This window comes from Hyaena hyaena, unplaced genomic scaffold, assembly GCF_003009895.1.
Source record: "Hyaena hyaena isolate Hyena2069 unplaced genomic scaffold, ASM300989v1 scaffold_71, whole genome shotgun sequence".
In the NCBI taxonomy this organism is placed as follows: domain Eukaryota; kingdom Metazoa; phylum Chordata; class Mammalia; order Carnivora; family Hyaenidae; genus Hyaena; species Hyaena hyaena.
Window position 1 is genome coordinate 520,505 of NW_024080704.1, and position 27,968 is coordinate 548,472.

The 27,968-nt window shown below is 53.4% G+C and overlaps 3 protein-coding genes across 9 annotated transcripts; 2 read left to right on the forward strand and 1 right to left on the reverse strand.

Moving 5' to 3' along the window:
* The first annotated feature begins 47 nt into the window (after positions 1-47).
* RNF25 (ring finger protein 25) lies at positions 48-6,265 on the forward strand. Of its 2 annotated transcripts, none has more exons than XM_039233106.1 (10): positions 48-163; positions 2,118-2,192; positions 2,439-2,541; positions 2,635-2,702; positions 2,798-2,867; positions 4,024-4,095; positions 4,195-4,338; positions 4,679-4,771; positions 5,275-5,409; positions 5,608-6,265. In XM_039233106.1, the coding sequence occupies exons 1-10, from the start codon at positions 123-125 to the stop codon at positions 6,184-6,186; spliced, it is 1,380 nt and encodes a 459-aa protein (XP_039089037.1). In that variant the 5' UTR covers positions 48-122; the 3' UTR covers positions 6,187-6,265. The 2 variants fall into 2 exon arrangements, with proteins under 2 accessions (XP_039089037.1, XP_039089038.1); XM_039233107.1 differs by having other exon boundaries at positions 4,682-4,771.
* A 425-nt stretch (positions 6,266-6,690) lies between these two features.
* LOC120232393 (mitochondrial chaperone BCS1) lies at positions 6,691-10,507 on the reverse strand. 5 transcript variants are annotated; one of them, XM_039233079.1, is made up of 8 exons: positions 10,440-10,507; positions 8,839-9,206; positions 8,598-8,737; positions 8,195-8,389; positions 7,883-7,946; positions 7,478-7,647; positions 7,151-7,268; positions 6,691-6,997 (listed from the first exon to the last, which is right to left on the reverse strand). In XM_039233079.1, exons 2-8 carry the CDS (start codon positions 9,156-9,158, stop codon positions 6,745-6,747), a joined length of 1,260 nt encoding a protein of 419 aa, XP_039089010.1. In that variant the 5' UTR covers positions 9,159-9,206; positions 10,440-10,507; the 3' UTR covers positions 6,691-6,744. The 5 variants fall into 5 exon arrangements, with proteins under 5 accessions (XP_039089010.1, XP_039089012.1, XP_039089013.1 ...); XM_039233081.1 differs by having other exon boundaries at positions 8,839-9,496; positions 10,440-10,454; XM_039233082.1 differs by lacking the exon at positions 10,440-10,507 and adding an exon at positions 9,808-10,351.
* Positions 10,508-10,630: 123 nt separating this feature from the next.
* On the forward strand, positions 10,631-27,672 carry ZNF142 (zinc finger protein 142). Of its 2 annotated transcripts, none has more exons than XM_039233180.1 (10): positions 10,631-10,812; positions 11,079-11,230; positions 12,751-13,064; positions 16,653-17,258; positions 18,314-18,508; positions 18,845-19,669; positions 21,325-21,502; positions 22,240-25,159; positions 25,704-25,809; positions 26,770-27,672. In XM_039233180.1, the coding sequence occupies exons 3-10, from the start codon at positions 12,785-12,787 to the stop codon at positions 27,237-27,239; spliced, it is 5,580 nt and encodes a 1,859-aa protein (XP_039089111.1). In that variant the 5' UTR covers positions 10,631-10,812; positions 11,079-11,230; positions 12,751-12,784; the 3' UTR covers positions 27,240-27,672. The 2 variants fall into 2 exon arrangements, with proteins under 2 accessions (XP_039089111.1, XP_039089112.1); XM_039233181.1 differs by having other exon boundaries at positions 18,341-18,508.
* The last annotated feature ends 296 nt before the right edge of the window (positions 27,673-27,968 follow it).

Below are 27,968 nucleotides of genomic sequence, written 5' to 3' on the forward strand. Positions count from 1 at the left end.
GACCTGGACTCTCTGGTTGCCTAGAAACGGCCGGTAGCCACCCTCCCTCGCTCCCTCCCTTAACTTGCCGCCTCTGACTTCCCCGAGAGTATTTCCGGTTCCGGCTGTGGGCCGGAGAAGACATGGCGGCTTCTGCGTCGGCAGCTCCCGGGGAGGAGGACTGGTAACTCTGGGGGCATGGGCTTTGGCTGGCCGCCTGGATCCGGTCCGGGGGACTGGCAGTGGCCGCAGATGGTCCGTACGGCGGACGTGTGGGGCGGAGCGAGGGATAAGGGATGGCAGAGACTCGGACATGTCTCTCTGAGAGAGCTTCTGTACTGGGGAGCGGGAGGGTGGAGGGGCGCTGATCCGATGGAGAGGAGACAGATGCAGCTCGGGCTGCGCCGTGTCTGGCCCGATCCCCTCTTCTCCGGCCTCGCCGGTCCCACCCTCCTGAAGTGGATTTGCCCAGGGTCCCGGAGGATGCCTGTTTAGCAGCTCTCCCCACCTCCCTTTTACCTCCCGAACCGATGTCCTCCAGCTCGCGTCCCTCTTTCCCCTTGGATCAGCCTAGTTCCGCCGAGGCTTTCCTCAGCCTTCTCCCTCCCCGCCAGCACTAATGAGGACTATTGTCTGAATAAAGCTTTACACCTCACAAGAAGCTCTCCTAGTCCTTCTCTCTCTCAAACATTCTCAACAAGAGACCAAAACGTGAAAGGACTCTGGAATTTGGAAATAAGATAAATGTGGGCTCACTCCACATTTTATTAGCTGGGTGATGCTAACCAGGCCACCTAGCTTCTGTGAGTCAGTGTCCTCAGGTGTGAAAAACTGGGTGTGGCATCTACCTCAGAATAGTTGAGAGGATCACGATGTAACACACACAAAAGCCTTCTTTTCATTAATAACTGAGGTGTGGGCACCTGAGGAGACTAGAAGAGGCCTGAAGAGGTAAATCGATTTGCTGAAAAGGTACATAGTTATGACTAGGAATCCAGGTTATCGGACTCCGAATCTCATGTTTTTAGGACTAGCACGTTTTATAATCTCCCCCTGCCCGTTTTTTGGTCACCACCTTACCACCATCCCACCCCATCCCTCACATCCAGGGCCCAAGTCACAGCTAGGATGGGATGAAGTATTGAAGGGCCTCTTGGTGGAGGTTACACGTCAGTGTTTGATTGGTTCAGGGAGTCCAGCCTGTGTGGGCCTTTAGTGAGACCATGTAGGGTCATGATTTTCAACCTGTTCAGGGGAACTTTACGATTCAGAGGAGACCCTTGGAGCTACGGAGAGGGTAGCAGTGGTTGCACAGCTGGCCTGTGGTGCTCTGAGCCTCCCATAGTCATGGCAACCAAAGTACTCCACTGTTGTCTCTTTTATACCTTGAGGCCTCTGAGACTTAGAAAGTTTGAGAACCAGTAATATATAAGTCACGCTAGGACAGCCTGCTCTTGATGAAAAGGGAATAATAACTATAGAAAGGAAATCAAGAAGGCATCTTTACATGCATTACGAGGGTAGAGCTGTGGACTCAACCCAATCACTCCTCTTCAGTGTCATTACAACTGCTGTTTCTGTGACTAAATATGTGTGTCCTCTCGTTTACCTCAGGACTACCAGATCCTGACCTAAACGGGTTGATCTAGATCAACCAAACAGCAAGGGTCCAAAATATAGTGACTACTAACTACATCCTTCCTTCTTTCAAGGGAGACAGTTATATACAAATAGGAGAAAAGAGGATGTAGACTAGCTACTATGGCCAAGATATTATTAGGTCAGAGAGATGGCCAGTCGACATTACAATGGAACTTAAAAAAGGGAGTCAGGGAACCTGGCTATGGTTCTAGCTCTGCCTCTGTTAAACTTTGATATTTGAGCTTCCTGGGAACTTCACCTTCCTGGGAATCCATTTCCTCATCTGTTGACAGTAATGGTGTTTTAAACTCTGATATCCATGCTTCCTTCCTGGCCACTTGACAACTCAAAACATATTTCCCCCATTTTTATGGAGGTTAGCAAGAGCATGCACTCAGGTAGATTGCCAGTGTTCTACGAAGCCAGCCTTCATTGGCTTTAGCAGGCTTTAACAGGGAGAGCTGTAATGGTGAGTCAATCTCCCCCTGTCTCTCTAGGGTACTTCCCTCTGAAGTCGAGGTGTTAGAGTCTATCTATCTGGATGAACTACAGGTGGTTAAAGGAAATGGCAGGTACGTATTCAACTAGAGGTGGGCAGGCGTCCCCTTAGTAATGAGAGGATTCCATGGAGAATCCGTGAGCCTTGATCCAGAGAAAATGTTGCTCTCATGGAGACAAAGACTATTTCTTTAATCTCCTCCAAAGGAAAGAGTCCAGTGCTTACTTCCTCCACCCACTTTACTGTCTCACCTCCATTTTCCCCAGTCCTCAAACTGCTGCCCAGTCACATCACAGGTCTCCACTTCATCCACTTACAGATCTTCACCATGGGAGATCTACATTACCCTGCACCCTGCCACTGCAGAAGATCAGGACTCCCAGTATGTCTGCTTCACTCTGGTGCTTCAGGTCCCAGCACAGGTGAGGCCCTTACTTTTCTGGCAGCAAAGAGAGGAAGGAGAGAGGCCCTGTGGTGGAGTGCTTTAGCAGTAACTTGTTATTCCCTCCCACTAGTACCCCAATGAGGTGCCACAGATCTCTATCCGTAACCCCCGAGGACTCTCAGATGAACAGATCCACAAGTAAGTTGGATGCTCAGAGGAGGGAAGAGGGGGGGATACAACTCTGTCTGGTGAAAGGAGGGGGCAGGCCTAATGTTTGCTTTGCCCTTTTCTAGAATTTCGCAGACACTGAGCCACGTGGCCAACACCAGCCTGGGCACTGCCATGCTCTATGAACTCATAGAGGTAAGAGGGGTGCTAGCCTGGGAAACTGCTAGAACAGCTTCTCAAGGGAGGTAACGGGCCTAGAATCTTTAATATGTCTGGAGTCATTTATTTGGTCCTTGTTTAGGTAAGGCCTAAATCCAGTAAGATAAGGTTTTCTTCTGTTTCCAAGAACACCCCCTTCCCCCAAAAAAAGACAGTTCTGTAGCTTCTCCAGGTTGCCTCTGCCAGTATCTTGAAAATTGCTTTTCTTCTTTAACTTGGATTTTTTATTCCATTTCAGTGCATTCTCTTGGCATTGGCGAATGAAAGTAGCAAGAGATAGGGGCCTTGCTTAGAGGGTCTAGCCACAAATGAACAGGTGAAGGCTCGCCTGCCCTTGGAGCTAACTGAAAAAAAATCATGGTTCTTTTACTCAAGAGTTTCTACCCTGATGAAGTTAATAGCACACAGGGAACACCCAGAGCTACAAGTTCACATACACAGATAACTTCTGTTGCTTGAGATTAAAAACACACAATAAGTAGTCTTGTTTTCCTCAACTTCAAGTTTTGAAGAAAAACGTTCAGAAGAGAATGAAGGTGGGCGGCCGGGAGTCAGAGAGTGGGCTTAGACCACTGTAGCACTCCTGAGCCTGGCCTCCACAATGCAACTTTGAACTTTGTGGAATTCCAGAGTATTAGCTATTCAGACAGCAGTGCAAATATGTTAGTTCATAGCCCAACCCGATGCCTTTGAGTTGTCTGTCCGTTTGGGTTGTCCATGCCTTGACTTTCTTTCTGAAGGCCGACTCCAGGATGGACTTTTGGGTGGAGGTGATACTCAGAGGGGTTTAACCCAGGAACATGTCCCAGAATATATGAGTTTTAATTGAATATTTTGGTCTCTCAAGGTATATTACTTTCATCCCCGAGACGTATTAAAGGTGATTTAATGAGTGGAAAAAGAATGAAATTGGATTTTGCAGCTGGGTAGACTCTGGGGGAGAGGCGGGGATGTGGAGGAGTATTTCCTCCCTTGGTGAGGGAGCTTCACCAAGACAGGAATGCATGAACACAAAGTAACATTGGCTCTGTAGGAGATAGTCCTTCTAGTCACTCCGGGGAATAGTAGATAGGCTCTATTCACAGTTCTTGCCCCCACCTCCCCGTTTGAACAGTGTCTTCTCTCCTCGCAGAAAGGGAAGGAAATTCTCACAGATAACAACATCCCGCATGGCCAGTGTGTCATCTGCCTGTATGGTTTCCAGGTGGGTCTCTCTCTCGGGACCTGGGGTCCGCTAGGGACGGGCAGTGGAGGGCTCATGAGAGAGCTCTGATGCCATGCTGGATGTCTGTCCTGCCTTCAGGAGAAGGAGGCTTTTACCAAAACCCCCTGTTACCACTACTTCCACTGCCACTGCCTTGCGCGGTATATCCAGCACATGGAGCATGAGCTGCAGGCTCAAGGTCAAGAGCAGGAACAGGAACGGCAGCATGCCGCAACCAAGCAGGTCAGCTCGCCGGCCCCTGTTCTCTCCAGACCCCGAGTCCCAACCTGTCCTGGCTCTCTACTCTAGTGCCTCTTCACCTTTTTAGGGTCACAAATACCTTTGAAATTAATGAAAGCTCACGCCTGTCCAGAAAAAGAAAAGTGCATTCTTTTAAACAGATAGATGCACTGCATACAGTTTCAAAGAGTTCCCAGACCTCCATCCAGGGCGGCAACCCCGCCCTATCCTTCACTACTGACCACTGTGCCTCTGCCCTGTGTCCCCCACCCGTGCGGATTAGGCTGGCTGGCTGGGCTGGGCAGCTGGCGAGAGCCGCGGGCTGTCATTTCTCCGTTTTTAGAAGGCAGTCGGAGTGCAGTGTCCGGTGTGCAGAGAGCCCATCGTGTATGATCTTGCCTCACTGAAAGCAGCCCCCGAACCCCAGCAGCCCATGGTAAGGGAGCTCCCTTCTCATCTGAGCCAGGAATAACGGCGTTCTCCAAAGAGGGAGGGATGGCATCTTGCCTGCCTTGAACGGGACCTCTGGAATTGGGCTTGACCAGCCTGGGACCTCTCTTCAGAGCCATAGCCCCCACTAGACTAAGACTTTGGGAGCCTCAACATGAGGGACAAACCCAAGAACCTTGTGCAGGGGGTGCCTGTGGTTCAGTCGGTTGAGCATCTGATGCTTGATTTCAGCTTGGGTCATGGTCCCAGGGTCATGGGATCGGGCCCTTAGTCAGGGCATTGCATTGAGTGTGGAGCCTGCTTGGGATCTTCTCTGCCTCTGTCCCTCTTGCCCTTGCTCGCATCCCCTCTGCCTCCCTCCCTCTCTCTGAGTGAAAAAAAAACGAACCTTGTGCAGATCTCCTAGGGCAATCCTGAAAGAGCAGGGGTTCAAACCTGCCTTCTGCTGTTTAGTTTTTCCTCCTCGTCACTCTGCTCGCTTCCCTCCAGGAGCCATACCAGCCTAACACAGAGAGCTTACGCCAGCAGGAAGAGCGCAAACGGCTCTACCAGAGGCAGCAGGAGCGGGGGGGCATCATCGACCTTGAGGCCGAGCGTAACCGGTACTTCATCAGCCTCCAGCAGGTGAGGAAAGGCTTTCTCACTCCCCCCGTAATGCCCCCTCCCTTCCCACCAACACGCCTCTGCCATGGTGGCCCTGAGGGTGAACTCTGTTCTACCCTTGAGGCAGATGGTGGTCGGCTCCAGTCATGAGCGAGGGGTCTGAGGTCCCTGCTATGGGGAACTGCATCTCCCTCACTGCATTTGCTCCCTTCTTTCTAGCCTTCTGCCCCTTTGGAACCAGAGTCCGCTGTAGATGCCTCCAGAGGATCCCAGCCACCCAGTGCCCTTGACACAGAACTGTCCTCCTCATCAACTGCCCAACCCAACCTGTCAGCTCCTCCGCCTGCGGCCTCCCAGTACACGTGTGAGAAGATTCCAGGGGCTGGGCCAAATCAGCAAAGGTTGGGCGAGACCCCGAGAACTATGCTAGATCCCCCCCGGGCCAGTCGAGGCCCCTGGAGACAGTCTGAACGGAGGCACCTAAAGGGAGGGGAGTGCAATGCCCACAAAGGTACCAGTGACACCCAGGAACTGCCACCTCCTGAGGGGCCCCTCAAGGAGCCCATGGACCTAAAGCCAGAATCCTGTAGCCAAGGGGTTGAAGGTCCTCCCCAAGAGAAGGGGCCCAGCACCTGGCAGGGTCCCCCACCCCGCAGGACACGGGACTGTGCTCGCTGGGAGCGCTCCAAGGGCCGGACTCCAGGCTCTTCCTACCCCCGCCTGCCACGGGGCCGGGGAGCCTACCGTCCCGGTACTCGAAGGGAGCCCCTGGGCCTGGAGTCTGAGGATGGCTCCTAGCAGTACTGTGGGGGGGCAGGGATTTGGGGCGGCAGGGGCAATAAAGAGATCTGGCCTTGTTTGGCTTCTTTGTTTCGTAGTGCCTGGTCTGTGCAGTATGGCTCTTTCTGACTTCCTGGCAAGGTGAGTGTGGCAGAATAGCCCCGACTCTGCTTTCAAGTCCGTTTGTCCAAGAGATGAGAGTCTGAGTGAAGGCAGGTCTGACATCTCCACTAGTGTGGGGAGTTTCAGGAAAACTGGCAGAGGCCAACCAGCATTTAAACAGAATATGCGGGAACATAACCTATATATGCTATATACACACCTATGTTTTGATGCATATACATTTTTTTTTAATTGAATGCCTTTTAAAGCGAATTCTCTACTTCCCTGATGACCGTAGTGTCTCTTCTTCCTGCTTTGCCTTGGCTTATGCCCCCAGCACTTGCATATGTGGATGCCTGAGGGCCCCTGCTTTTTATTCAAGTGCGCATACAGGCAGGTAGGAAGGGGGTCAAAGACCAGAGTGGTGTGGCAGGTGTTTATTGAGCTAGAGGAGAGCTGAGCACAGCCCGCCTGTCACGTCCTCAGAGACTCGGCATTTTGAACTGCCCCTGCAGGGTCATTTTTATACAGCATGAAGTAGCCTTGGACCTGGGCAGGACTGATCTGAGTTGTAACGTGAAGAACACGTTCTGCAAAGGTCTCGGCCAGGGAAGGCGCTTGCCCTGGATAGAACCTCTGGAACATCTGAGTCAGCTGCCAGTGTGAGCAGTACCCCACATACTCCTTCATGTCTACTCGTCCAGGGCGGATCAGTGCAGGGTCCAGCCTAAGAGCACAAGGCAGCAAAAGCAGAAGCACAGGCACAAGTACCACCGCTCCCCCCCTAAAAAGATGGTTTCTCTGAACCTCCTGATCCTCCCAAGGCGCCAAGGAGGTGGAGTCCTGCCTCACAGTCTCAGCTTGCTTCACCCCTTCTTACCTGTCCACGTGGTTGGTAGTCATGAACACGATGCGTGCCTCTGTAGAAGCTACACCATCCAAGGCATTGAGCAGTCCACTGAAGGTGAGACGACCTAGACCTTGGTACTTGACTGGGTCTAGAGGAAGGCATAAAGAAGCATGGATGGTCATAACCCTACTTAAGCCCTCTATTCACCACCACGTCCCCAACTTATCAGTGTCTCTTGTGAAGTCTTGTTGCCACCCAGGCATCCTCCATTGGCCCTCTGGATTTCACTTTCCTCCACTGCTCTGGATTTACCCTCACTTAGAAATGCTCCCCATTCTCTCAACTCCCCTCACATACTCTCCGCAGCTAGGTCTCGGCTGAGAAAGGCTGCGTCCACGTCCTCCAGGAGCACCAGGCTCTGCTGCGGGGCCACGCTCAGCAGGTGGTTGAGCCGGTCATCAGAGAGGCTGGAGTCCGTGAGACTCAGCAGGCAGATGCTGTGCTCCAGTTCCCCAGCCAGGGCTGTGCTGTGGAGGATAGGATGACGGAAGGCAGGCCACCTGGAGTCGGCCTTGGGTCCAAGTGCTTGTCCTTGCCATAATGGGTGGGTCTCAGAGACCTAACCTTTCTATCACCCCACCGTAATGCTCCAGTGTCCCATGTGTATCCTGTTCCCCCATCCCTACACTGAACTCCCTTTCCAACCCCACAGCCCAGTTTTCCTCCAGTTTAAGGATCAAGAGAAAATGTGACCCTACTCACATAAAACTGCTTTTTCCACAACCAGGGGGCCCATAAAGCAGGTAGCCACGTCTGTAGGGAATGCCTAGGAACACAGCCAAGATGATCAAGACCTAAAATGAATTCAAGTACTCTACCTCAGATGTCCATATTCATTCCCAACCCTGCCCCCTAGTGGCCTGATGACCTCAGTGCTGGAAGAAATCACCGGTCAGGGCAACTTTGATCTCTGAGAATTACGCTACAGCTTTATGGTCACCGCATATGACCACAGAGACCAGCCTATCTTCCATGCTCAAAAACAGCCTGGTTAAGACCCCGGTCGCTTCTCACCTCTGTCAGTGTACCACTTGGGGTTATCGATGAATTCCCGGATATCTCGGACAATTCGGTTAGCCAGACCCTGTTCTAGAACCACAGAATTCAGTGGCCGGCGGCGGCGTGGATAGCCAAAAGGGCGCCATTCAGAGCCCATGGCTGTGTACATCACCGTCTTCCCTTCCTCCTGCTGCAAGGCTAGCTCTCGAGCTAAGAGGGAGAAATGAGACAAAGCCAGTAATTCGTCTTTGCCATGCAATTAGGCAGACCTGTGCCAAGACAGCTTCCCTCTGGTCCCACAGGTTCTGGTCCTCCTCTCCAAGCTTCTCTTCCTCTGATGTCATATGCCCCTATTCTTGCAACCTGCCTCCCCCCACCCCGCCACGCCCCCATAAAGGCAGCCTGTGCCATCCCACACCTTCCTCCAGGATGTTGAAGAAAACCTTTCGGTCAGTGCCCAGAGCTGTAAAGGTGACAGATTCCCAAGGAGTCCCTGTCTGCAGGTCTATCATCTGCATCTCTCGGCTTCGTTCCACTCGGATCCATTTCCCTTGGTACCTGAATAAAAATGGTCAAGATGGGGTGAATGAATGGGTCAAATCCAGTTCCCCTCATTCTCCTTTTCTACTCTTAGAGCCCTCCCTGGCTCCCAACCTTACCAGATAAAGTGGTTTCCAGGGCTGGGGACAAATTCAAACTTAGTGGAGATGCGCCCACTCTCATGCTGAAGGTAGGAAGTCTCCACACTGAGGTGCTGAGTACGGGTACTGTGGCGGGTGAGCCAGCTAAGCAACCAGGCATAGCTTCGGTCTCGAGCAGGGACTTCCAGTGTGATCATGTAATGGCGCCGGAATGCCACCAAGCCCAGTTGGGCACCCTTCCGGGCCAGGGCCAGGGCCGTGCCCACACCCACAAGCCCAAATCCAGCCCCAAAGTAAGGATTGTCCTTCAGGGCTAGAATAAAGTCTGAAAGGGGCATCTTGAGAGGGAAACACTGAACCTTACAGGCTCTGAGGCATTTTCAAACCTGAGGGTAGGGAGCGGTGGAGATGGGACAAAGCAGATTAGTTTAGAAAGGACTCTGCAATTCCTCCTCACCCTCACCCCTCTCTCCCTCCCTCTTCACCCCTCCCTCCCACAGAGGCCAGGTGCTGGAAGGACAGGTCAATTCTGCTGTGTGTTGTCATATCCTCCCTTTGTGGGATGGAGGTCGTGCTGGAATGCAAGGGCTGAGACTTCAGGCCCCTCTTCCCATTTTGGCCTTCATTATCCTGTTCATAGCTCAATTTCCTGCCAGAAGACTAGGTCTGAAGATTCCTTTAAACAAGAGAGAACAATGTAGCCAGCTTCTCATCAGGATAATGGACAGAATTTTTGTGGTCCCTGGGCCTAGCTAATAGAGAGAGACCCACTGTCCAGAGTTAACAGAGGATGAAGAAGCTACTCTCTTCCATTGACCTGTCAGTAACCCCACGCCTTATCACCATGAATAATGCCCCTCAAATATCCTCTCCTTCACATGCTCAAATCCTAATGTCCTGTTTAGTTAGCCCTTTATTACCTCGCGACTAAACTGCCTCTTTAACATTAATTTTAGTTTTCAAAATGTCACCTTAATGGGTCTCTACCTCTGACTTCACCAAATTTGCTACAGAGGGATCCAGATCTTTCTTCATACAGTCGGCTTCAATCCAATGGCTTGTTCTGAACAGATCCTTTAATCGGGTAAAAATTCCTCTGCCTGGTACTCAAAACCTCCACAACACAGAGCTTACCTATCTTTCACTGCTTAGCGCCTAATACTCTCTGTTGTACGAATATGCTCAAGCAGGTCTCTCTACTCGGAATGCCCATTCTAATTGATTCTTCCTTCTCCCCAATTTAACACCTGTCCATTTGCTGCTTCCTCCACGGACATTTCCCCCGACTTCTCCCTCAATAACACGTGACCCAGTCTAATTTTAGACTGTAAGATCTCGAGGGATTGCAAGTCACATTGTTTCTAGCACACCTTCCCGACCCCTGCTACTTTGCTGTGAGCGAAGCACGCGGGGCTGTGAATTGAGAGCCGGTACCACGGCTGAAGCTCAGAGTAGAATCCAGAATGCCAAAATACTTATGCGTGGAAGGCCACAGACAAAGCTCTTCCCCCTCCCGGCCCTTGTCTGACGCCCAGAAGCCCCTTCCCGAACCCTTTCCACACCCCAGCTCGCGCCTCCAGCAGCGTGGTTCGGAGTAACCCCTCACTCCGCCCCCTTACCGCCATGACTCTCTGGCCCTCCCTCTCCATGGTTTCAGCCCCGTGCTCTACAGGGAAGCGCCGCTCGGCCCCGCCCCGGCGTTCCTTCCCCTACTTCCCGCCACACCCACCTAGCGGGCCGTGCCACTCTGCCCCACAACTCTCGATGGTACTCCTTGGGCTGCGCGGCTGGGAGAAGGGGGAAGGGGAAACGCCGGAGAAAACCATAGAGTACCCCGCCAGCCGAGGAGAGGAAGAGAGAGCGGCCTCCATAGGCCCGATGTCCTAGAGGCGGCTGGGCCGGAGGCGGTCGCACAAAAGGAGTCCCGGGAGGTCGCTCCTGCAGCTGACGGACCGTAGATAGACACTGCTCCCGCGGGCGTTGGGCCGGGAGGTGAGTTAGTGGCTGCGGGGAGGAAACTAGTAGGGAGTGCCTGTGGAGCGGGCCGGAAGCAAAAGTTTCTCGAACCCCAGGATGAGGGTGGGCCTGGGCGGTGGGAACCCCCTGGAGGAGGTGCTGAAGGAAGCACGCCGACGATTGGGGCCCCGGCGCATCCCAGCAGCCGTCCTGGTGCCTCAGCCGCGTCACTGCTTTGAACCCCGCCCGGTTACCCGCTGCCTCTCCTCAGGACCGTAATCATGACGATGCTCCATCCTAAGCTTTGCAGGTTACAAAACGGCTTTCCCATTTGCTGGCTCTTGTGATTCCCGCTCCCGCCCAACGATGTGAACGCTGTCAACACCTCCACTTTACAGATGGGAAAGCTGAGGCCCTGGGAAGCGAGGTGACTGTATCTGTCTGAGGCCACGCGGTGAGTCAGAGCCCAAAGGCAGGTGGAAACCCGGGTGCCTTTGTCCCCACGCGGGGTCACATTCTTTCCCCAGGCCTTCTCTCTGCATTATTTTGTCCCTTTTCTTCCTCAACGCCTCTGCCCCCAAATATGTGCTCATTTCTCCTCTTGTGTCCACCCGTCTCCCACCTCACCCGCCTTCCAGCGGCTGAAGGTTCAGATTTTCAGGTTCTTGATCTAGACGGCACCGTGTCCTCCTTGGCTCCCAGCAGAGTAGCGAAAAAATTCTGTAAGTGGAGGCTGTGGTTTCCAGAGAATCCTCCGACCCTGGAAGTGCACGTCCCAACTACCTTTCGAGGTTTTGAGTGCAGGATTCACACCTGCAACCTGATTTCCTTTCCCTAAGCCCTTGACCTCCAAGACTCAATTTCATGGAGTGATTACTGTCATAGGTTACTTATTATTCAGCTTAAGCTAATTTTAGCCATGTATGACAGGATATGCAATTTAGTTGGCATTCATTTCTCAACTGTGTCCTAGTGTTTTCAGTATGAGGCCAGAGTCAATGAGTTTGAAATTTCTCTTGGTGTGTTACTCTATATGTAAGGAACCACTGATTCATCTTTGTGGAGACCGAGCCTCCCTCTAATGCATCTCTATGTCTTCGGTGCTTCACTAGAATCTCATTTGTCTCACTTGTCATAGATTGTGGTGGTTTGTGTTCAGAGAAGTGATGTGTCAGTCAGTTGCACTCAGAAAGCTCTAAGTCTAGAGAAGCTGACTGATAAGTAAACAGCAGTGCCATATGACAGAGTTTCTGACAGAGTTAGGTACCAGGTGCCATTAGGACCCCAGGGAGAGGAACTTACATAAACAGTGTCAAGAAGCCTTCATAGCAGAAGTGACATTTGTGCAGATGCTTAGGGACAGTTAGGAGTTGGTTGGCCAGACAAGAGATGGAGAAGGAGAAATGGTCCATCAGCCAAGAGAGGACAGAGAGGCAGGTGGGAGGGTATGGAGCAAAAGAGAAGGCGGTGAGCCTGGAGAATGGCAGCTCATTGGTATGACTGGGTCTGTTGAGGGGAGAAGTGGTAGATGAGTGTGGAAAGGTGAGTGGAGGCCAAATCATGAAGGGAGGGCCTTGTACCCATACTGAGGAGTAGTGAGATCATAACATGTTAAGAGGGGAAGGGACGTCTGAGATCCCTTGGCCCGAGTTTTGTTGCAGCTAAGAAAACTGAGACCCAGATTGCTTAATTTCACCAGGGTTGCCTAGCTCCAAAAAATGTAACCTTCCGTCTTTAATGTATTGCCCAAAACTTGTTGGCTCTCTTCTGATATTGATCCCTATTCTCATTTGTTTACTTTTTGGTCTGAGCATTGTTGTACAAGCTTCGAGGTGAACCAGGTGTGCCATGCTGCCACGCCTGGAAATGCCTAAGTGGGCAGGCCGTGGGCCGTGCACCCATGTCACGTGGGAAGAAAGTGAGTGAGGTCTCTAACTATATTTTGTTTGGGTTCTCTTCTGATTGGCGTGTCAGCACATAAGAGACCACAGAACACCAGTCAGTGGTGATGACAGACCCCGTGTTGGACTCACCGCCAACCAACAGCACTGGGGAGATGGATGGACTGTGCCCTGAGCTATTGCTGATCCCCCCACCTCTGTCCAACCGTGGAATCCTGGAGCCTGTCGAGAGCCCCTGTCCTGCTGGGAACCCCACACCTCTGCCTGCTGACCCCGGCTGCCTGCTGGTAGAGGCCACGGCAACTGAAGAGGACACAGGGAACATGGAGATCATTGTGGAAGCGGTAGCTGGAAACCTGTCCCCAGGTGCTCCTGGAGAGACCCCAGGTACAAACACAGTTGCTACCAGGCCAGTGGGACAATCAGCCCTGAGGTTTTGTCTGTGCTATTTTTGACCCTTCTATGTAAATGTGACGAGAACACAAGGTAACATCTTATTTTTATTCTTGGAGATGTTGTCGTTTGATTTGCAGTTGGAGAATGTTGATTGAAGGCTGGCAAGGTGGTTCACAACCTGGTACCAGGCTCTTGGCAGAGTCTATCCCTGCGAGGGCTTCATGTCTGCTAGGCAGTAATCCAGAAGGGAAGACCTTTCTGACCCCTCTGCCCAATCCTATAGCCCTCGGGGACTCTTTCCCACATGTTGACCTTCCCACTCGGGAACTGCGGCCAGGGATTAGGCAGCAGGCCCAGTGCCTCCACCACGCTGGGCTTGGCAGGGCTTTCCCAGAGGTAATCTGGTATTTCCTTGCCCTAGTTTCTTGTGTATAACATACTTAACTCATCCGAGGCATGTTGTCAAGAGTGGGAGTTGAACATTTATATTTATGCTAGGAAAAAGATTCCCCCCTCTAGTCTTCCCATATCTACAACTTCTTATTTTTAGGTAACTTCCCTGCTGTTAACTGCCATCTCCAGCTCTGGCTGTCATAACTTCCCTTGGCAGTGTAGTATGGTGACAGCAACTACTGGGAAAGATTAGCTAATTTGATCATAGAGTATTTGTAACCTTCTGTGTAATGAAACAAGTAAGAAGGAAAAAAACGAACCTGGAAAAAACATTTGTAATACATAAGGAAGAGTTAATATCTTTACAATTCAAAGACTTCTGAAATAAGAAAAAGAAATGATGTTTTGGGGGGGTTTGTTTGTTTTTCTAGAAAGGGCAAAAGAAACCTACAGGCACTTCAATAAGGAAGAATAAAAATAGTCAACAGCCATAAGGATGTATAATCTCACTAACACAAATAAATTCCAGTTAAAAATAATTATGAGGGGTGCCTGGCTGGCTCAGTCAGAAGAGCATGTGACCTTTTTTTTTTCTTCTTAAGTGTATGTATTTATTGAGAGAGAGTGCACAAGTGGGGGAAGGGCAGAGAAAGAGGGAGAGAATCCCAAGCAGGCCCTGCGCAGAGCCCGATGTGGGGTTTGAACCCACAAACTGTGAGATCATGACCTGAGCCAAAATCAGGTATCAGCCGCTCAACTGATTGAGCCACCCAGTGCCCCAGAGCATGTGACTGTTCATATCGGGACTGTCAGTTCGAGCTCCATGTTGGGTGTAGAAATTACTAAACAGAAAAATAATAATAATGAACTTTAAAAAAATTAATGAAATGGGGCACCTGGGTGGCTCAGTCGGTTAAGCGTCCGACTTTCGCTTGGGTCATGATCTCGCGGTTGGTGGGTTCGAGCCCCGCGTCGGGCTTTGTGCTGACGGCCAGCTCGGAGCCTGGAGCCTATTTCGGAGTCTGTATCTCCCTCTCTCTCTGACCCTCCCCTGCTCACACTGTCTTTCTCTCTCTCTCCTAGAAATAAATAAAAAAATATATTAAAAAAAAAATTAATGAAATGCCTATATCGCTTCTCAACTGTGGTAAAAATTAAATATTTTTTTTATAATACTTAGCGTTGGTGGGAAAACAGATAATTGTCTTATAGCTTATGGAGTGTGTAATTTACCATAATTGTTTGAAGGTCAATTTATCTGTATAATAAACTTTAATTTTTTTTTCATGTTTTTTTACTTTTGAGAGAGAGAGACAGAGGCATGAGCAGGGAAGGGGCAGAAAGAGAGGGAGACACAGAATCTGAAGCAGGCTCCAGGCCCTGAACTGTCAGCACAGAGCCTGACGCGGGGCTCGAACTCACTGACCACGAGATCATGACCTGAGCCAAAGTCAGACGCTTAACCAACTGAGCCAGCCAGGTGCCCCTATATAACAGACTTTAAAATATGCGTACTCTGACCCCATCATTACATTTCCAGGGCTCTGTCCTGTAGAAAGACTCACACACACACACACACACACACACACACACACACACACAAGGAGTCGGGGTAAGAGGGTGTCTAGAGCAACTTTATTTATAATGCTTGCAAATAACCCAAATGTCCATCAGTAAGAGCAAGACTTCATTTTGACTTGTTCATGCCAGGAAGTACTCTGGACTAGACAAAAACATACAAGCTAGATCTAAAGGTACTCAGCAGGGGCGCCTGGGTGGCTTAGTCGGTTAAGCGTCCGACTTTCGCTTAGGTCATGATCTCGCGGTTCGTGGGTTCGAGCCCCGCGTCGGGCTCTGTGCTGACTGCCAGCTCAGAGCCTGGAGCCTATTTCAGTCTGTGACTCCCTCTCTCTCTGACCCTCCCCTGCTCACGCTGTCTCTCTCTCTCTCTCTCCTAGAAATAAATAAAACATTAAAAAAAAAAAAAAAATTTTTTTAAAAAAAATAAAGGTACTCAGCAAAAAAAGCATCTGATATATATATAGCAAGCGGAGGGGGGAGGGGGAAGCAAATTGCTGAGAAATGACTAAAAAAGGCCTGAAAGAATAGACACCAAATTTTGTGGGGGGAGGGGGGGTATTTTTTTCCTTATGTACAGCTGTTATTTGAGTTGTCACACTAAACTTTTATTTAAGCAAAGAAATAATGAAGAAAGGGTCCCCAGGGTAGATGTGGCCTAGACCTGGACTTGAGACCTGGTTCTGCCATTAACAGGCACAGTGGCCTTAACCTTGGAACTCCAGGCTCCTCTTCTTAGAGGGCAACTGGAGTACCAAGTGAGTGTTTCCTAAGCCTTTCTTTATCAAGGATCTGCCCATTGCTTAAGAAATGGCAGTAATGGGGCGCCTGGGTGGCTTAGTCGGTTAAGCATCCGACTTTCGCTTAGGTCATGATCTCGCGGTTCGTGGATTCGAGCCCCGCGTCGGGCTCTGTGCTGAATGCCAGCTCAGAACCTGGAGCCTATTTCAGAGTCTGTGTCTCCCTCTGTCTCTGACCCTCCCTTGCTTACGCTGTCTCTCTCTCTCTCCTAGAAATAAAAATAAATTTAAAAAAATTAAAAAGTTAAAAAAAAAAAGAAATGGCAGTAATGACTATGAACGTGATTTGGGTCTTTGGGAAATGGATGTTTTCCATTTTATGAATTACTGTGCTTTTTAAGATTGCCTTTACAGAATGTGAAAGTAATACTTTGTCATTTACACTGTAGATATTATCCCCAGATTGTCGTTTTCTTCTTTTGGAAGTTCCTAATTTTTCATCTGGGCAAAATATATTGTTGCCGTTTCCTAATGCTTTCTGGATGTGGTTAATGCTGTTAATGCTTGTTGTATTCATTTGGCAAATATTAAATACCTATTTTGTGCCAAATACTGTGTTAGATACTGGGAATCCAGTTTTAGTATGTGCCAAAGCGAGCACTAGATACTGGGAACCCATGTGTATGTGCAAATAAAGAGGCTGTCCTGACCTTATGGGGCTTACAGTCCAGGTATAGAACCAGACTTAAGGTCTGTCTCCACTCCACTAATATTAAAAGATTCACCTTCGTCTTCTCCTAGCAGCTAACTCCTGTGAGTCTCGTTCCTTCTGATTCTGTGCCTTTCTCTCTCGGTCCTCTGCCTGCAGGTGTCCTGGTAAAGGTGGTGGAGTTGGAGGTGTACTACTGTGAGCGATGTGAGCAGAGCTTCGCTGAGCCCACTCTGCTGGCCCTGCACCAATGTCCTGAGACCCTTATACAGCCTCTGCAGGGCCTCTCTAGCCCCCCATGCTCTGTAGAGCTGACCCCTGGCAACCTCAGTCTCTCTGGCCCTCTGCAGGGCCACGGCCTCCCAGATAGCCCCCTGCCATGCCCTGTGTGTCGGCAGGAGTTTGCCCAACCCCAGGCCCTGAAGAGCCACTTCAAGATTCACCGGGGTGCTCCCAACACCTTCTCCTGCCCAGAGTCTGGCTGTGTGTTCTCCGCTGAAGATCGCAAGGGCCTGCAGCAGCACCTGAGGCAGGCCCACGCCACGGTGCCCGTGCCCTGTTCTTTCCGAGGCTGCCCCCTGCTCTTTGGGGACCAGCAGGGCATGGAGCTGCACCGGCGGGCCCATTACCCTTTCCACTGTGACCACTGCAGCTTCGTGGGCTCCAACGTCAAACTCTTCCGGCAGCATCAGCGGAGCCACGGCGCCGGGACCCAGGGAGAACTGGCTGCCCTTCAGGGCCTTCCACCCCAGGAGTTGCTGCCAGGTATGAGGCCACGGGCCCTGGAATGCAGCCACGGCCAGTCCTGTAGGATAGCCAGTTGATTCCAGTGCCACGAATATACACACAAATGCAAGGGAACATGGAGCAGTGGCTCAGGAGGACAGCATTACTGATTGCCTTGGGAAGCATCTAGAAACCTTGGAACAGTCAGAATAGATGAGACAAAGAGCAAGTCTTTGTCCGTGACAGTGAGTGACATTTGGCTTTGGCTACGCCGTGGCCTTGAAGTCCCCTAACCAATATCCTTTTTCGATTCATTTCAGAGCTTTCTGAGGGGAAAAGCTAAAATGTTCATCAGTGGCCATAGCCACTGGTAGAATACCTGTAGACTTCCATTTTGAGCAAGTAGGGTTGGGCCAGAGAAGCCGGGATTATTTTAAAAAGAAACCTTCAAGGAGGGTGGGGCTTCACGGATCCTTCACGGTCTCAAAAAAACAAGCATGGGGTTAGAGTACAGGAGAAAATAGAGAAACCGGGCCCGGAGAGGTGGGATTCTGCTGAGAGACTTAGGCTTGCTAAAACCTGTTGGTGCTCTGTTCCCAAAGAGAAGACCCCCTTTTTCCTGGGAAATAGTCCTGCATCTTTGCCTTACTGAGGCAGGTGCCTCTGTTGAGGGATGGAAGGGATAGATGAGTATGACCCTGCCTTGCTGGTGAGGCCTCTCAGTAGAGCAGTTAAGAGGTCAGGCTGTGTTCACCTGCACCGAACCACCAGCCATTAGCCCTGGGAACCCAAGCCAGGGAAGTGCTCTGCACCCATTCTGTCCCTGTCAGCTCCCCGCCCCCCTTCCCCTCGCAGTGATCTCAAAGCCCTTGCCTTTAAGGGGTCTGAGGATGGTGTTATCTGACATTTGATTTACTCTAGGTTGGAGCACTAATGATAGCTTAGCTCTTGGTCTTCCCATCTGTGTCTTGAGAGGTAATAAATTCATAGACTTAGAATCCAAGAATTCTCTTACACTGCACGGGGAGGGGCTGATTCCGCCAGCCAGTAAGAGGAGCAGTACGAGCATTCACTGCTGTCGTTGGCTTCTCTAGATGTCATCAAGTTTTATGTGTCTCCAGCTCCCAGAACGCCCTCCAGAGAGGGAGAGCCTTCAAAACAGGCAGATGCGCCCTTGCCCAGGCGAGAATCAGCTGACGAGGAGGACGTAGAGAAAGAGGAGGCGGGTGGCACCCTGAAGGACCCCCAGAAAGCCCCAGAGAAAGCCCAGGGGGCCCAGCAGGGAGAAGGTAATGATGTGGTTAGGCTCGAACCTCTTGGTGGTGGGAAGGAATGGATTGTGGGGAGCCTGGCATTGAGGCTCCCAGGCTTTGGTTCATTTCCTGTGTTCTTACCCTTCCACTTTGACATGTCTTGTGGAAAAATGATAAATGACTCAAGACTGCAGAAACACATCACGGGTAATAGAGTTTGCTCTCTTGGGCCTGTTTTCCTCGGAGATGCTATTGTTTGGGTTCCTGGAGAGGAAGAGGAGAGGCCGCATAATATTTGTGCCTGGGCAGATTGTGGGTCGCCCACTAGGTGGCCAGCCCCTGAGCTGCCTTCCGTACCTTTCCCTCTCCCAGGGAATGTGGCTGCTGGCACCGAGTCCCTCTTTAAGACGCACATGTGTCCAGAATGCAAGCGCTGCTTTAAGAAGCGGACCCATCTGCTGGAGCACCTGCATCTCCACTTCCCGGACCCCAGCCTCCAGTGCCCCAACTGCCAGAAGTTCTTTACCAGTAAGAGCAAGCTCAAGACCCACCTGCTGCGAGAGCTGGGCCAGAAAGCCCACCGCTGCCCGCTGTGCCACTACAGTGCCGTGGAGAGGAACGCGCTCAACCGCCACATGGCTAGCATGCACGAGGACATCTCCAACTTCTACTCAGACACCTACGCCTGTCCCGTGTGCCGCGAGGAATTCCGCCTCAGCCAGGCCCTCAAGGAGCACCTTAAGAGCCACGCGGCAGCAGCGGCAGCGGAGCCCCTGCCCCTCCGCTGCTTTCAGGAAGGCTGCGGCTATGCGGCCCCCGACCGCAAGGCCTTCGTGAAACACCTGAAGGAGACGCATGGCGTGCGGGCCGTGGAGTGCCGCCACCACTCTTGTCCCATGCTCTTCGCCACGGCCGAAGCCATGGAGGCCCATCACAAGAGCCACTACGCCTTCCACTGCCCACACTGCGACTTTGCCTGCTCCAATAAGCACCTGTTCCGCAAACACAAGAAGCAGGGCCACCCCGGCAGCGAAGAGCTGCGCTGCGCCTTCTGCCCCTTCGCCACCTTCAACCCAGTGGCCTACCAGGACCACGTGGGCAAGATGCACGCCCACGAGAAGATCCACCAGTGCCCTGAGTGCAGCTTTGCCACCGCCCACAAGAGGGTGCTCATCCGCCACATGTTGCTGCACACTGGTGAGCTGCCTTCCCTGCTTCTGAGAGCGAGAACGCGGGAGGGTGGCGTGAGGAAGGGGGCGGCAGGAGTGAGCCTTACCGTGCACGAGACACGGAAAGGACCTGGCGTGCGTTGGACCCAGTCTTCCCGGAGATAGATCGAGCCTTAAGCCACGGGACCCTTAGCTAGTCCCGTGGTTGAGCTCCTGAGCCAAAGCCTGTGTGCTCTCACTGCTCCGCTGCCATGGCTCCCCCTTAAGGCCCCGTCCAGTTCTGCTTATCCTTTGTCAGGCTGGTCTGGGTCGATGCCCAGCCTGTTAGAGCGAAGGAGCCCAGAGCAGGAGAGGTACCTTCCTTTGTGACCCAAGCATTGAGATGTGCTGTGAGAGGTGGCGCCCGGGAACTGAGCCATCCGCATAGGTTGTAGCCACTGACTCTGAGGCTGAATCTGTTCCCAGCATCGCCAATGCCCTCAGTGACACGGCCACATCGGGCGTCCTGCTACAGCATCACCCTGTTGGCGCTCTCTCTGCCAGCAGCAGTAGGTTGACAAGACATTAAAAAATAATCTCCAAGATTTTGGGGAAGACAGTTTTTAGGTAGCTTGGGGCCAAGCCATTGTTGTTCCCCTGGAACAGCTCATTTCTACACATGCTTTAGTCGCCACACCTCGTTTTCCTGCGGCCCCTCCTAAAATCCTCCATCCCTACGGTGCTTTATAGTTTTCAGAGTTCTTTTAGATCTATCATCTCGTTGAATGCATAGTAACAGTCTTGTAAGGAAAACAGGTGAAAAAGAGAAAATGAACATTGAAATGGCCCGTTTCAGGATCACACAGCTAGTATCAGAACTGGAGCGAGAATGCCGCATTGCTTGCCTTTGACCACAGTGAATGGGCTGAGTGGATAGGCAGGGATCACAGGGAAGGGTCCTGAAGGACCTGGTCTTGACCATCTATCTGGACCGCTCTTCCCCAAGTCCTTGCTGGGCACCACTGAGGACCCTGGGACATTTCCTTTAATCTGTCAACCATGAGCAGTTGGTATTTTGGTTGCCCCCTCTTTGGAGCCAAGGAAACTGAGCCTTGGAGGGGTTAAGTGACCTGTCCAAGGCCACACAGTAGTAAGCTGGGATCTGAACCACCACTTAATAGCTCTGTGCTTTCCCTCTGCCTCAGCTTCTTTTTCTGTAAAATGGGGCAGGTCCTCCTCCTGGGGCTGTTGGGAGGAGTCAGTAAGAAGGGACCTAGTATGTAATGAGCATCATATATATGTTGGCTGTTCACATCTTTATTCCCGTGTCAGACCCCACAGTCCAGATTCGTAACTACTTGGATTGCCTGATTTTTTCTCCTCTTCCACAAAACCAGAAGGAACTAGGTTAAGTGGAGCAGTTGGCCACCAGTGCCAGCAAGGATCAAGGGTAGACTTCCAAGCTGGTTTTGGAAAGCACGGTCTTCAGTTTCCTCCTGGCTTGCTCTGTGTCAGAGCAGAGAAATTGCGAGGACTGTGGAGCAGCACTGGCTGTCATGAGCCACGCCGCGGGCAGCACATGAGGCTCTCACTCCTGCTTGGCATCAGGGCAAGCTTGTGGGGGAACATGGTCTGTCTGCTCGCTCGGTCTGTGTCTGACCTGTGTTCTCTCTCCTCTTCCCCTGACCCCCACGCCCCGCTAAGGCGAGAAACCTCACAAGTGTGAGCTGTGTGACTTCACGTGCCGTGACGTGAGCTACCTGTCCAAGCACATGCTGACCCACTCCAACACCAAGGATTACATGTGCACCGAATGTGGCTATGTCACCAAGTGGAAGCACTACCTGAGCGTGCACATGCGGAAGCACGCAGGGGACCTCAGGTACGGGCACACGCACGCCTCCATCCCTGTCCCCAAGGACCTTATGCCAAGCTAGCCTCCCCCTGAACTCAGCTTGCTCTCCTGGTCCCATAGCAACTCCTTCTGTCGCCGCTCTCTGCTCCTGTCTCCTCAGCCCCATTGCCTATAGCTGGTCTCGGCCTGGGCCCAGTGTGCACGGTGACAGCCCTCTGGGCTCAGGGAAGAGAGCACAGGCCTGTGGATGAAGGTGTCCCTTGAGTTCTGAGTCCAGTCCTGTGAAAGTAGGGAGCCTGCACGTGTGACCCTAACCCAGGCACGTTTCCCGGAAAGCTGTGGCACAGCTGGCCAGGGGGTTTCTCCTAGCCCCCATGCCTCCGTGGGAGAACGGGACCTGGGCCCAGAAACCTACCCCGGGAGGCTGTAGCCCCATCAGCTCCTTAGGAGTCCACAGTAGCTTGCCGATTCATGCTCTCTTCCCTTTGGGGAGCAATGCAGAGGGGCCGGAGCACAGACCGTGAAGCTCGGCTGCCCTTGCCCTTCGTTTCCTTTGTAATCTCAGGCAAGTTATTAACTGCCGTGCTCTAGTGTGCTTGCTTCTAAACAGAAGCCTATGTCACAAGGCGGTAGAAAAAGAATAAATTAGATGATGCATATAAGGTACGGAGCGTAGAGCCTTGTCCGTAATACGTGCTTGTTTACGTGTCACGAGAGAGTTTATGATTGTGATTTTTGCCCCTCCCCCACCCTCTTCTCACCAGATATCAGTGCAACCAGTGCTCGTACCGCTGCCACCGTGCTGACCAGCTGAGCAGCCACAAGCTGCGCCATCAGGGCAAGTCCCTGATGTGTGAGGTGTGCGCCTTTGCTTGCAAGCGCAAGTATGAGCTGCAGAAGCACATGGCTTCCCAGCACCAGCCCGGCATGCCTGCCCCGCTCTACCCCTGCCGCTACTGCAGCTACGAGAGCCGCCACAAGCAGGCGCTGCTGAGCCATGAGAATTGCAAGCACACCCGCCTCCGGGAGTTCCGCTGCGCCCTCTGCGACTACCGCACCTTCAGCAACACCACCCTCTTCTTCCACAAGCGCAAGGCCCACGGCTACGTGCCCGGGGACCAGGTGTGGCAGCTCCACCATGCCAGGCAGGAGTCAGAGGGGGCCGGGCAGTGCCTGACACCCCCACCAGACTCCGAGCCCTCGAGCCAGCTGTCTGGCCAGCCCGACGTGCCAGACCGGGACCCCGGTGCTGTGCTGGACCCCGGCTTGGACCAGGCCCCACTGGAGCCCAGTGAGGAGGACCGTGCCAGGAGACCGGACGGCAGTGAGGTTCCACGGGGAGACAACCCGGTCGGCAGCCCCAGTCCGGCCGAGACAGATGAGGGTGGCTGCACGCTGCACCTCGAGGCCCTGGGGGTAGAGCTGGAGCCTGTGGCTGAGCCGCCCCTTGAGGAGATCGCTGAAACCGCTTCTGCAGAGTTCAGGCCCCTGGATCCGTCCGGGCCCCTGAGCCTGGAAGGGCCAGATGCAACTTTGACTGAGCTGTCTACCTTTGAAGGTGCTACGACGTCTGGTTTGGATGCTGAAGAAGAGCCCGTTCTGGAAAAGCCAGTCCCTGAAAGCCCCGGAAACCCCCCTTCCTCGGAGGAGCCCCCTGACAGCTGGGCGGGAGCCTTCAAGGCAGCTCTGCCTGCTGAGACCGCTCCCCTCCCCCAGTTCCTGGAGTCAGAGTCCTTACTCAAGGCACTGCGGAGACAGGACAAGGAGCAGGCGGAGGCTTTGGTGCTAGAGGGCCGGGTCCAGATGGTCGTGATACAGGGAGAGGGGCGGGCCTTCCGCTGCCCACACTGCCCTTTCATCACCCGCCGGGAGAAAGCCCTGAGCGTGCACTCGAGGACTGGGTGCCAGGGCCGCCGGGAGCCCCTGCTGTGCCCCGAGTGTGGGGCCAGCTTCAAGCAACAGCGTGGCCTCAGCACCCACCTGCTGAAGAAGTGCCCTGTTCTGCTCAGAAAGAACAAGGGCTTGCCCAGACCAGCTTCACCTGTCCCTCTGTGTCCTCCACCCCCTGGCACCCAGGTCCCAGTGGATGCAGAAGGGGGGAAGCCCCCACCTGCACCATTAGAAGTAGAGCTGGTGCTCCCAAGAGATGCTCCCTCTGTGTCTTCCCGGGAGCCAGAAGAAGTAGAGGAGCCTCCGGGCACACCCTGTGTCTCTGCAGCCCCTCCTGCAGGTAACCCCTCGCCTGCAGAGACCCCTGAGAAGTTCCGCTTCGAGCAGGGCAAGTTTCACTGCAACTCCTGCACTTTCCTTTGTTCTCGACTGTCCTCCATTACCTCTCACGTGGCTGAAGGCTGCCGGGGGGGACGTGGTGGGGGAGGAAAGCGGGGGGCCGCCCAGCCCCAGCCCGCCGAATCCCTCCTAAGCGAGGGAGACTCTGCTCCCCTGAATGGCGGAGGCACAGGGTGCAGCCCGGGGAATGGGGACACGAGTCTGGTGCCAAAGCAGAAGGGGGCCCGCTTCTCTTGCCCCACGTGTCCCTTTAGCTGCCAGCAGGAGCGGGCTCTGCGGACTCACCAGACCCGGGGCTGCCCCCTGGAGGAGTCTGGCGAGCTGCACTGCGGCCTCTGTACGTTCACAGCCACCGCCGCTGCCACCCTGAGGCTGCACCAGAAGCGGAGGCACCCTGGCTCGGCGCCCACACGGGCGCCGCGGCCACCTCTACAGTGCGCAGACTGTGGCTTCACCTGCAAGCAGGGCCGCTGCCTGCAGCAGCACCGGCGGCTCAAGCACGAGGGAGTGAAGCCACACCAGTGCCCCTTCTGCGACTTTTCCACCACCAGACGGTACCGCTTGGAGGCGCACCAGTCGCGACACACCGGCGTTGGCCGCATCCCCTGCAGCTCCTGTCCCCAGACCTTTGGTACCAACTCAAAACTGCGCTTACACCGGCTAAGGGTACACGACAAAACACCCACCCACTTCTGTCCCCTCTGTGACTACAGTGGCTACCTTCGCCATGACATCACTCGCCATGTCAACAGCTGCCACCAGGGCACCCCCGCCTTTGCCTGCCCGCGGTGTGAGGCCCAGTTCAGTTCCGAGACGGCGCTCAAGCAGCACGCCCTGCGCCGACATCCTGCGCCTACGCCCCCCACCCCCGGCTCTCCCGCCGAGGCCAGCGACGGCCCCCTGCACTGCTCCCGCTGTGGGCTGCTGTGCCCCAGCCCCGCCAGCTTGCGAGGGCACACCCGGAAACAGCACCCGCGGCTGGAGTGCGGGGCCTGCCAGGAGGCCTTCCCCAGCCGGCCGGCGCTGGACGAGCACCGGAGACAGCAGCATTTCAGCCACCGCTGTCAGCTCTGTGACTTCGCAGCCCGGGAGCGGGCGGGCCTGGTGAAGCACTACTTGGAGCAGCATGAGGCGGCGGCGGCCTTGGAGGGCACGGCGGGTGCCAGCCAGCCCCCTCTGCGCTGCCCCTTTTGTGACTTTACATGCCGCCATCAGCTGGTGCTGGACCACCACGTGAAAGGGCACGGCGGCACCCGGCTCTACAAGTGCACCGACTGCGCTTACAGCACCAAGAACCGGCAGAAGATCACGTGGCACAGCCGCATCCACACTGGGGAAAAGCCTTACCGCTGCCACCTCTGTCCCTATGCCTGTGCTGACCCTTCTCGGCTCAAGGTAAGGTCCGGGGCCGTGGGGACTCATCTAATCCCAGCTGCCGGTTATTAGCCCCGGGACCTTTGTTGAGCCCCTTGACTTCTCCAAGCTTCAGATTCCTTACCAGTAAAAGAGATAGAATACTTCATAGGCTTGTTACAAAGATAAAATTCCATCATATGTACTTGGTATGTGACGAAGGTAGGTCACAGTTTGGCGGCAACCTGCATAATAATGGCTAATGTTTATTGAGCATTTACTGTATGTTGGACACTGATTTTAATCCTTCCAAAACACAAGATTGAGTTGCTTTTGCTATTTCTTCTGGAGTTTATTTCAGAGTATTACACTGCGAGGTAGGGGTTAAGCGCCCAAAGGCACAGGCAGCAAATAGTAGAGCTGAGATAGGGCAGACGTAGAGGTAGGCCCAGTGGGGTAGGTTGGTGTCCACGTGGCCAGACTGGGGAGCCCGCTTGGTAACAGAAGTGTGGCTAGGATGGGAGCACATCCCTTGAGGGTCAGGGGTGCACATGTTCTGGGCACACTCTGCTCTTCCCTCCTCCAGTACCACATGCGGATCCACAAGGAAGAACGCAAGTATCTGTGCCCTGACTGTGGCTACAAGTGCAAGTGGGTCAACCAGCTCAAGTACCACATGACCAAGCACACAGGTGAGTCTGTGCGGTTTCAGCAGGCCCACAAGGATCCCCCCATTCCCTGGCACGCCCAGCCTCCTGAGGGTGGGGGGTGTCCTTACTCAGATTCAGGGTGCTTGTCACTTTTCACATCGGGGGTAGGAGGTAGATTGAATGGCCAGAATAGCTTCCCCGCCCACTGAAGACCTATCACAGTCAGAAGAGAGGTGAACCTGAGAGCCTGGCAGTGTGCACTTCTTAATGCTTCCCCAGGGATCCGGGCCCTGGGTCACCCACCTCTCCCCTGGAGAACTCGAATGTGTGGCTGAGGGAGGTCTCCTCGGTTCCTGCAGACACGAAGGAACTGTTATGAGTAACGAAGAGAACGTAAAGGGTTCACTTGTTTTAACTTCATTTTTCTCTCCTGGGTACGGAGGCCATGAACTATAGCTTCCCAGGAAAGAGTTGCTGATGCTGATGTCCAACATACAGTGCTTGTGATTACTGTGTAGGATTCCCCCCCCCCCACCAATGTAAAGGAAGTAACCAGATGCACATCAAGGTACTCTGCATCTGTGAACAACACTTCTTTTGCTTCTAGCTCTTTTTTCTTGAACATTTTCTTTTACTGTTTGGGTTGAGCAAGGAGTTGAATTTAAATGGATTCCCAAATTCCATGAGGACCCCACAATCAAAAGAGGGTTAGACTCTCCCATTTGGAAACCCTGTTGTATTTGAGTGACTATTCATTGCTGTCAGGTGGCTACTTGGGAGTCAGTTATCAGCATCCCTTGAGCACTCCTCGTATACAAGGGTCTGTGTTGGGAGGGCATAGAAATGTCAGAGAAGACTGGAACATTCCAAAGATGGAGTCATTAGTCACCATGCTGCTGGTGTTTTTTGTGTCTCAGGATCATGGCGACTCTTACTGCGCCCTAAACGTTGTTCGACTCCCTTCGGTAGTAATTTGTTCCTTGTCCTTGTTCTGTCCTCCAGGACTGAAGCCATACCAGTGTCCCGAGTGTGACTACTGTACCAACCGGGCCGATGCACTGCGTGTACACCAGGAGACGCGGCACCGGGAGGCCCGGGCCTTCATGTGCGAGCAGTGCGGCAAGGCCTTCAAGACCCGCTTCCTGCTGCGCACCCACCTCCGCAAGCATAGCGAGGCCAAACCCTATGTGTGCAATGTGTGCCACCGTGCTTTCCGCTGGGCTGCTGGCCTGCGCCATCACGCCCTCACCCACACCGACCGCCACCCCTTCTTCTGCCGCCTCTGCAGCTACAAGGCCAAGCAGAAGTTCCAGGTGGTTAAGCATGTGCGCAGGCACCACCCCGACCAGGCCGACCCGAACCAAGGAGTGGGCAAAGACCCCACCACCCCCACCGTGCACCTGCACGACGTGCAGTTGGAGGACCCGGGCCCCCCTGCTCCTGCTGCTCCTCCGACCGGACCTGAGGGCTGAGAGCCTTCCCCCCCCCTGCCCCCCTGGAGGGTGTGGTCCATGATGTGCAGACTGGAGGCAGCGTGAGCCTGGAGCTCAGCCTGGGGAAGGGCTAGCTTCAAGGCACCCCTTGAAGGGGGGCTGGAGGCCTCCTGGGACCCAGGCTACAGTACTTTGAAGTTGATGGCCATACATATAAAAGAGCAACCTGGACCACAAGTTGTTTTCCTGTTGAGGCACGCTGTTTTTAACCCGTGAGTTCCTGCTTTCTTCACCATCCCTCTGCCCAGCTCCCTGGCTCTAAGACGTTCGTTCTACCCATTCTGTCTTCCCCTTTCTTCTTGCCATCAAGTCCTGTTTTCTGGCAGCGCCCCCAGATCTGCTATTTCTAACTGCATGTGCTGTTGTGCCTACTTCTCTCTAAAGCATGTTGAACAGAGTGATCACTAGCTTACAGACTCGTCCGCGTCCCTGACTTGGCCTTCCCGGGCTCTCCTCTCAATCTGCCCTGTTCCCTCGCAGACCTCTGCCTCTCCTTTGTCTCCTAATGTTTTCACTGTGTGATTCTGAAATGGGCCAGGTCCTTTGTCTCTGTCTTTGAGCCTGTCCTGGCCCCTGCCCTGCTGCTTCTTGCCAAGCCCTTGGTCAACCTATAGAGGGAGGACCGCACCCCCTCCTCCCCCCCCCGAAGCCTGCTCCCGGAAGCAGCTCTAATTCAGCACCCACCCTCAGCCTGGCTCCACAGCCACA

Excerpts from the sequence above, each read along its gene's own strand:
- RNF25 (XM_039233106.1), top strand. The coding sequence starts at position 123 with ATGGCGGCTTCTGCGTCGGCAGCTCCCGGGGAGGAGGACTG. Across the intron at positions 2,193-2,438 it reads GTGGTTAAAGGAAATGGCAG|ATCTTCACCATGGGAGATCT; the intron begins GTACGTATTCAA and ends ATCCACTTACAG. Across the intron at positions 5,410-5,607 it reads ACTTCATCAGCCTCCAGCAG|CCTTCTGCCCCTTTGGAACC; the intron begins GTGAGGAAAGGC and ends CCTTCTTTCTAG.
- LOC120232393 (XM_039233079.1), bottom strand. The coding sequence starts at position 9,158 with ATGCCCCTTTCAGACTTTATTCTAGCCCTGAAGGACAATCCTTACTTT. Across the intron at positions 7,947-8,194 it reads CAAGTGGTACACTGACAGAG|GCATTCCCTACAGACGTGGC; the intron begins GTGAGAAGCGAC and ends CTGTGTTCCTAG. Across the intron at positions 7,269-7,477 it reads CCGAGACCTAGCTGCGGAGA|ACCCAGTCAAGTACCAAGGT; the intron begins GTATGTGAGGGG and ends GCCTTCCTCTAG.
- ZNF142 (XM_039233180.1), top strand. The coding sequence starts at position 12,785 with ATGACAGACCCCGTGTTGGACTCACCGCCAACCAACAGCACTGGGGAG. Across the intron at positions 19,670-21,324 it reads CCACATGTTGCTGCACACTG|GCGAGAAACCTCACAAGTGT; the intron begins GTGAGCTGCCTT and ends CGCCCCGCTAAG. Across the intron at positions 25,810-26,769 it reads CCACATGACCAAGCACACAG|GACTGAAGCCATACCAGTGT; the intron begins GTGAGTCTGTGC and ends TCTGTCCTCCAG.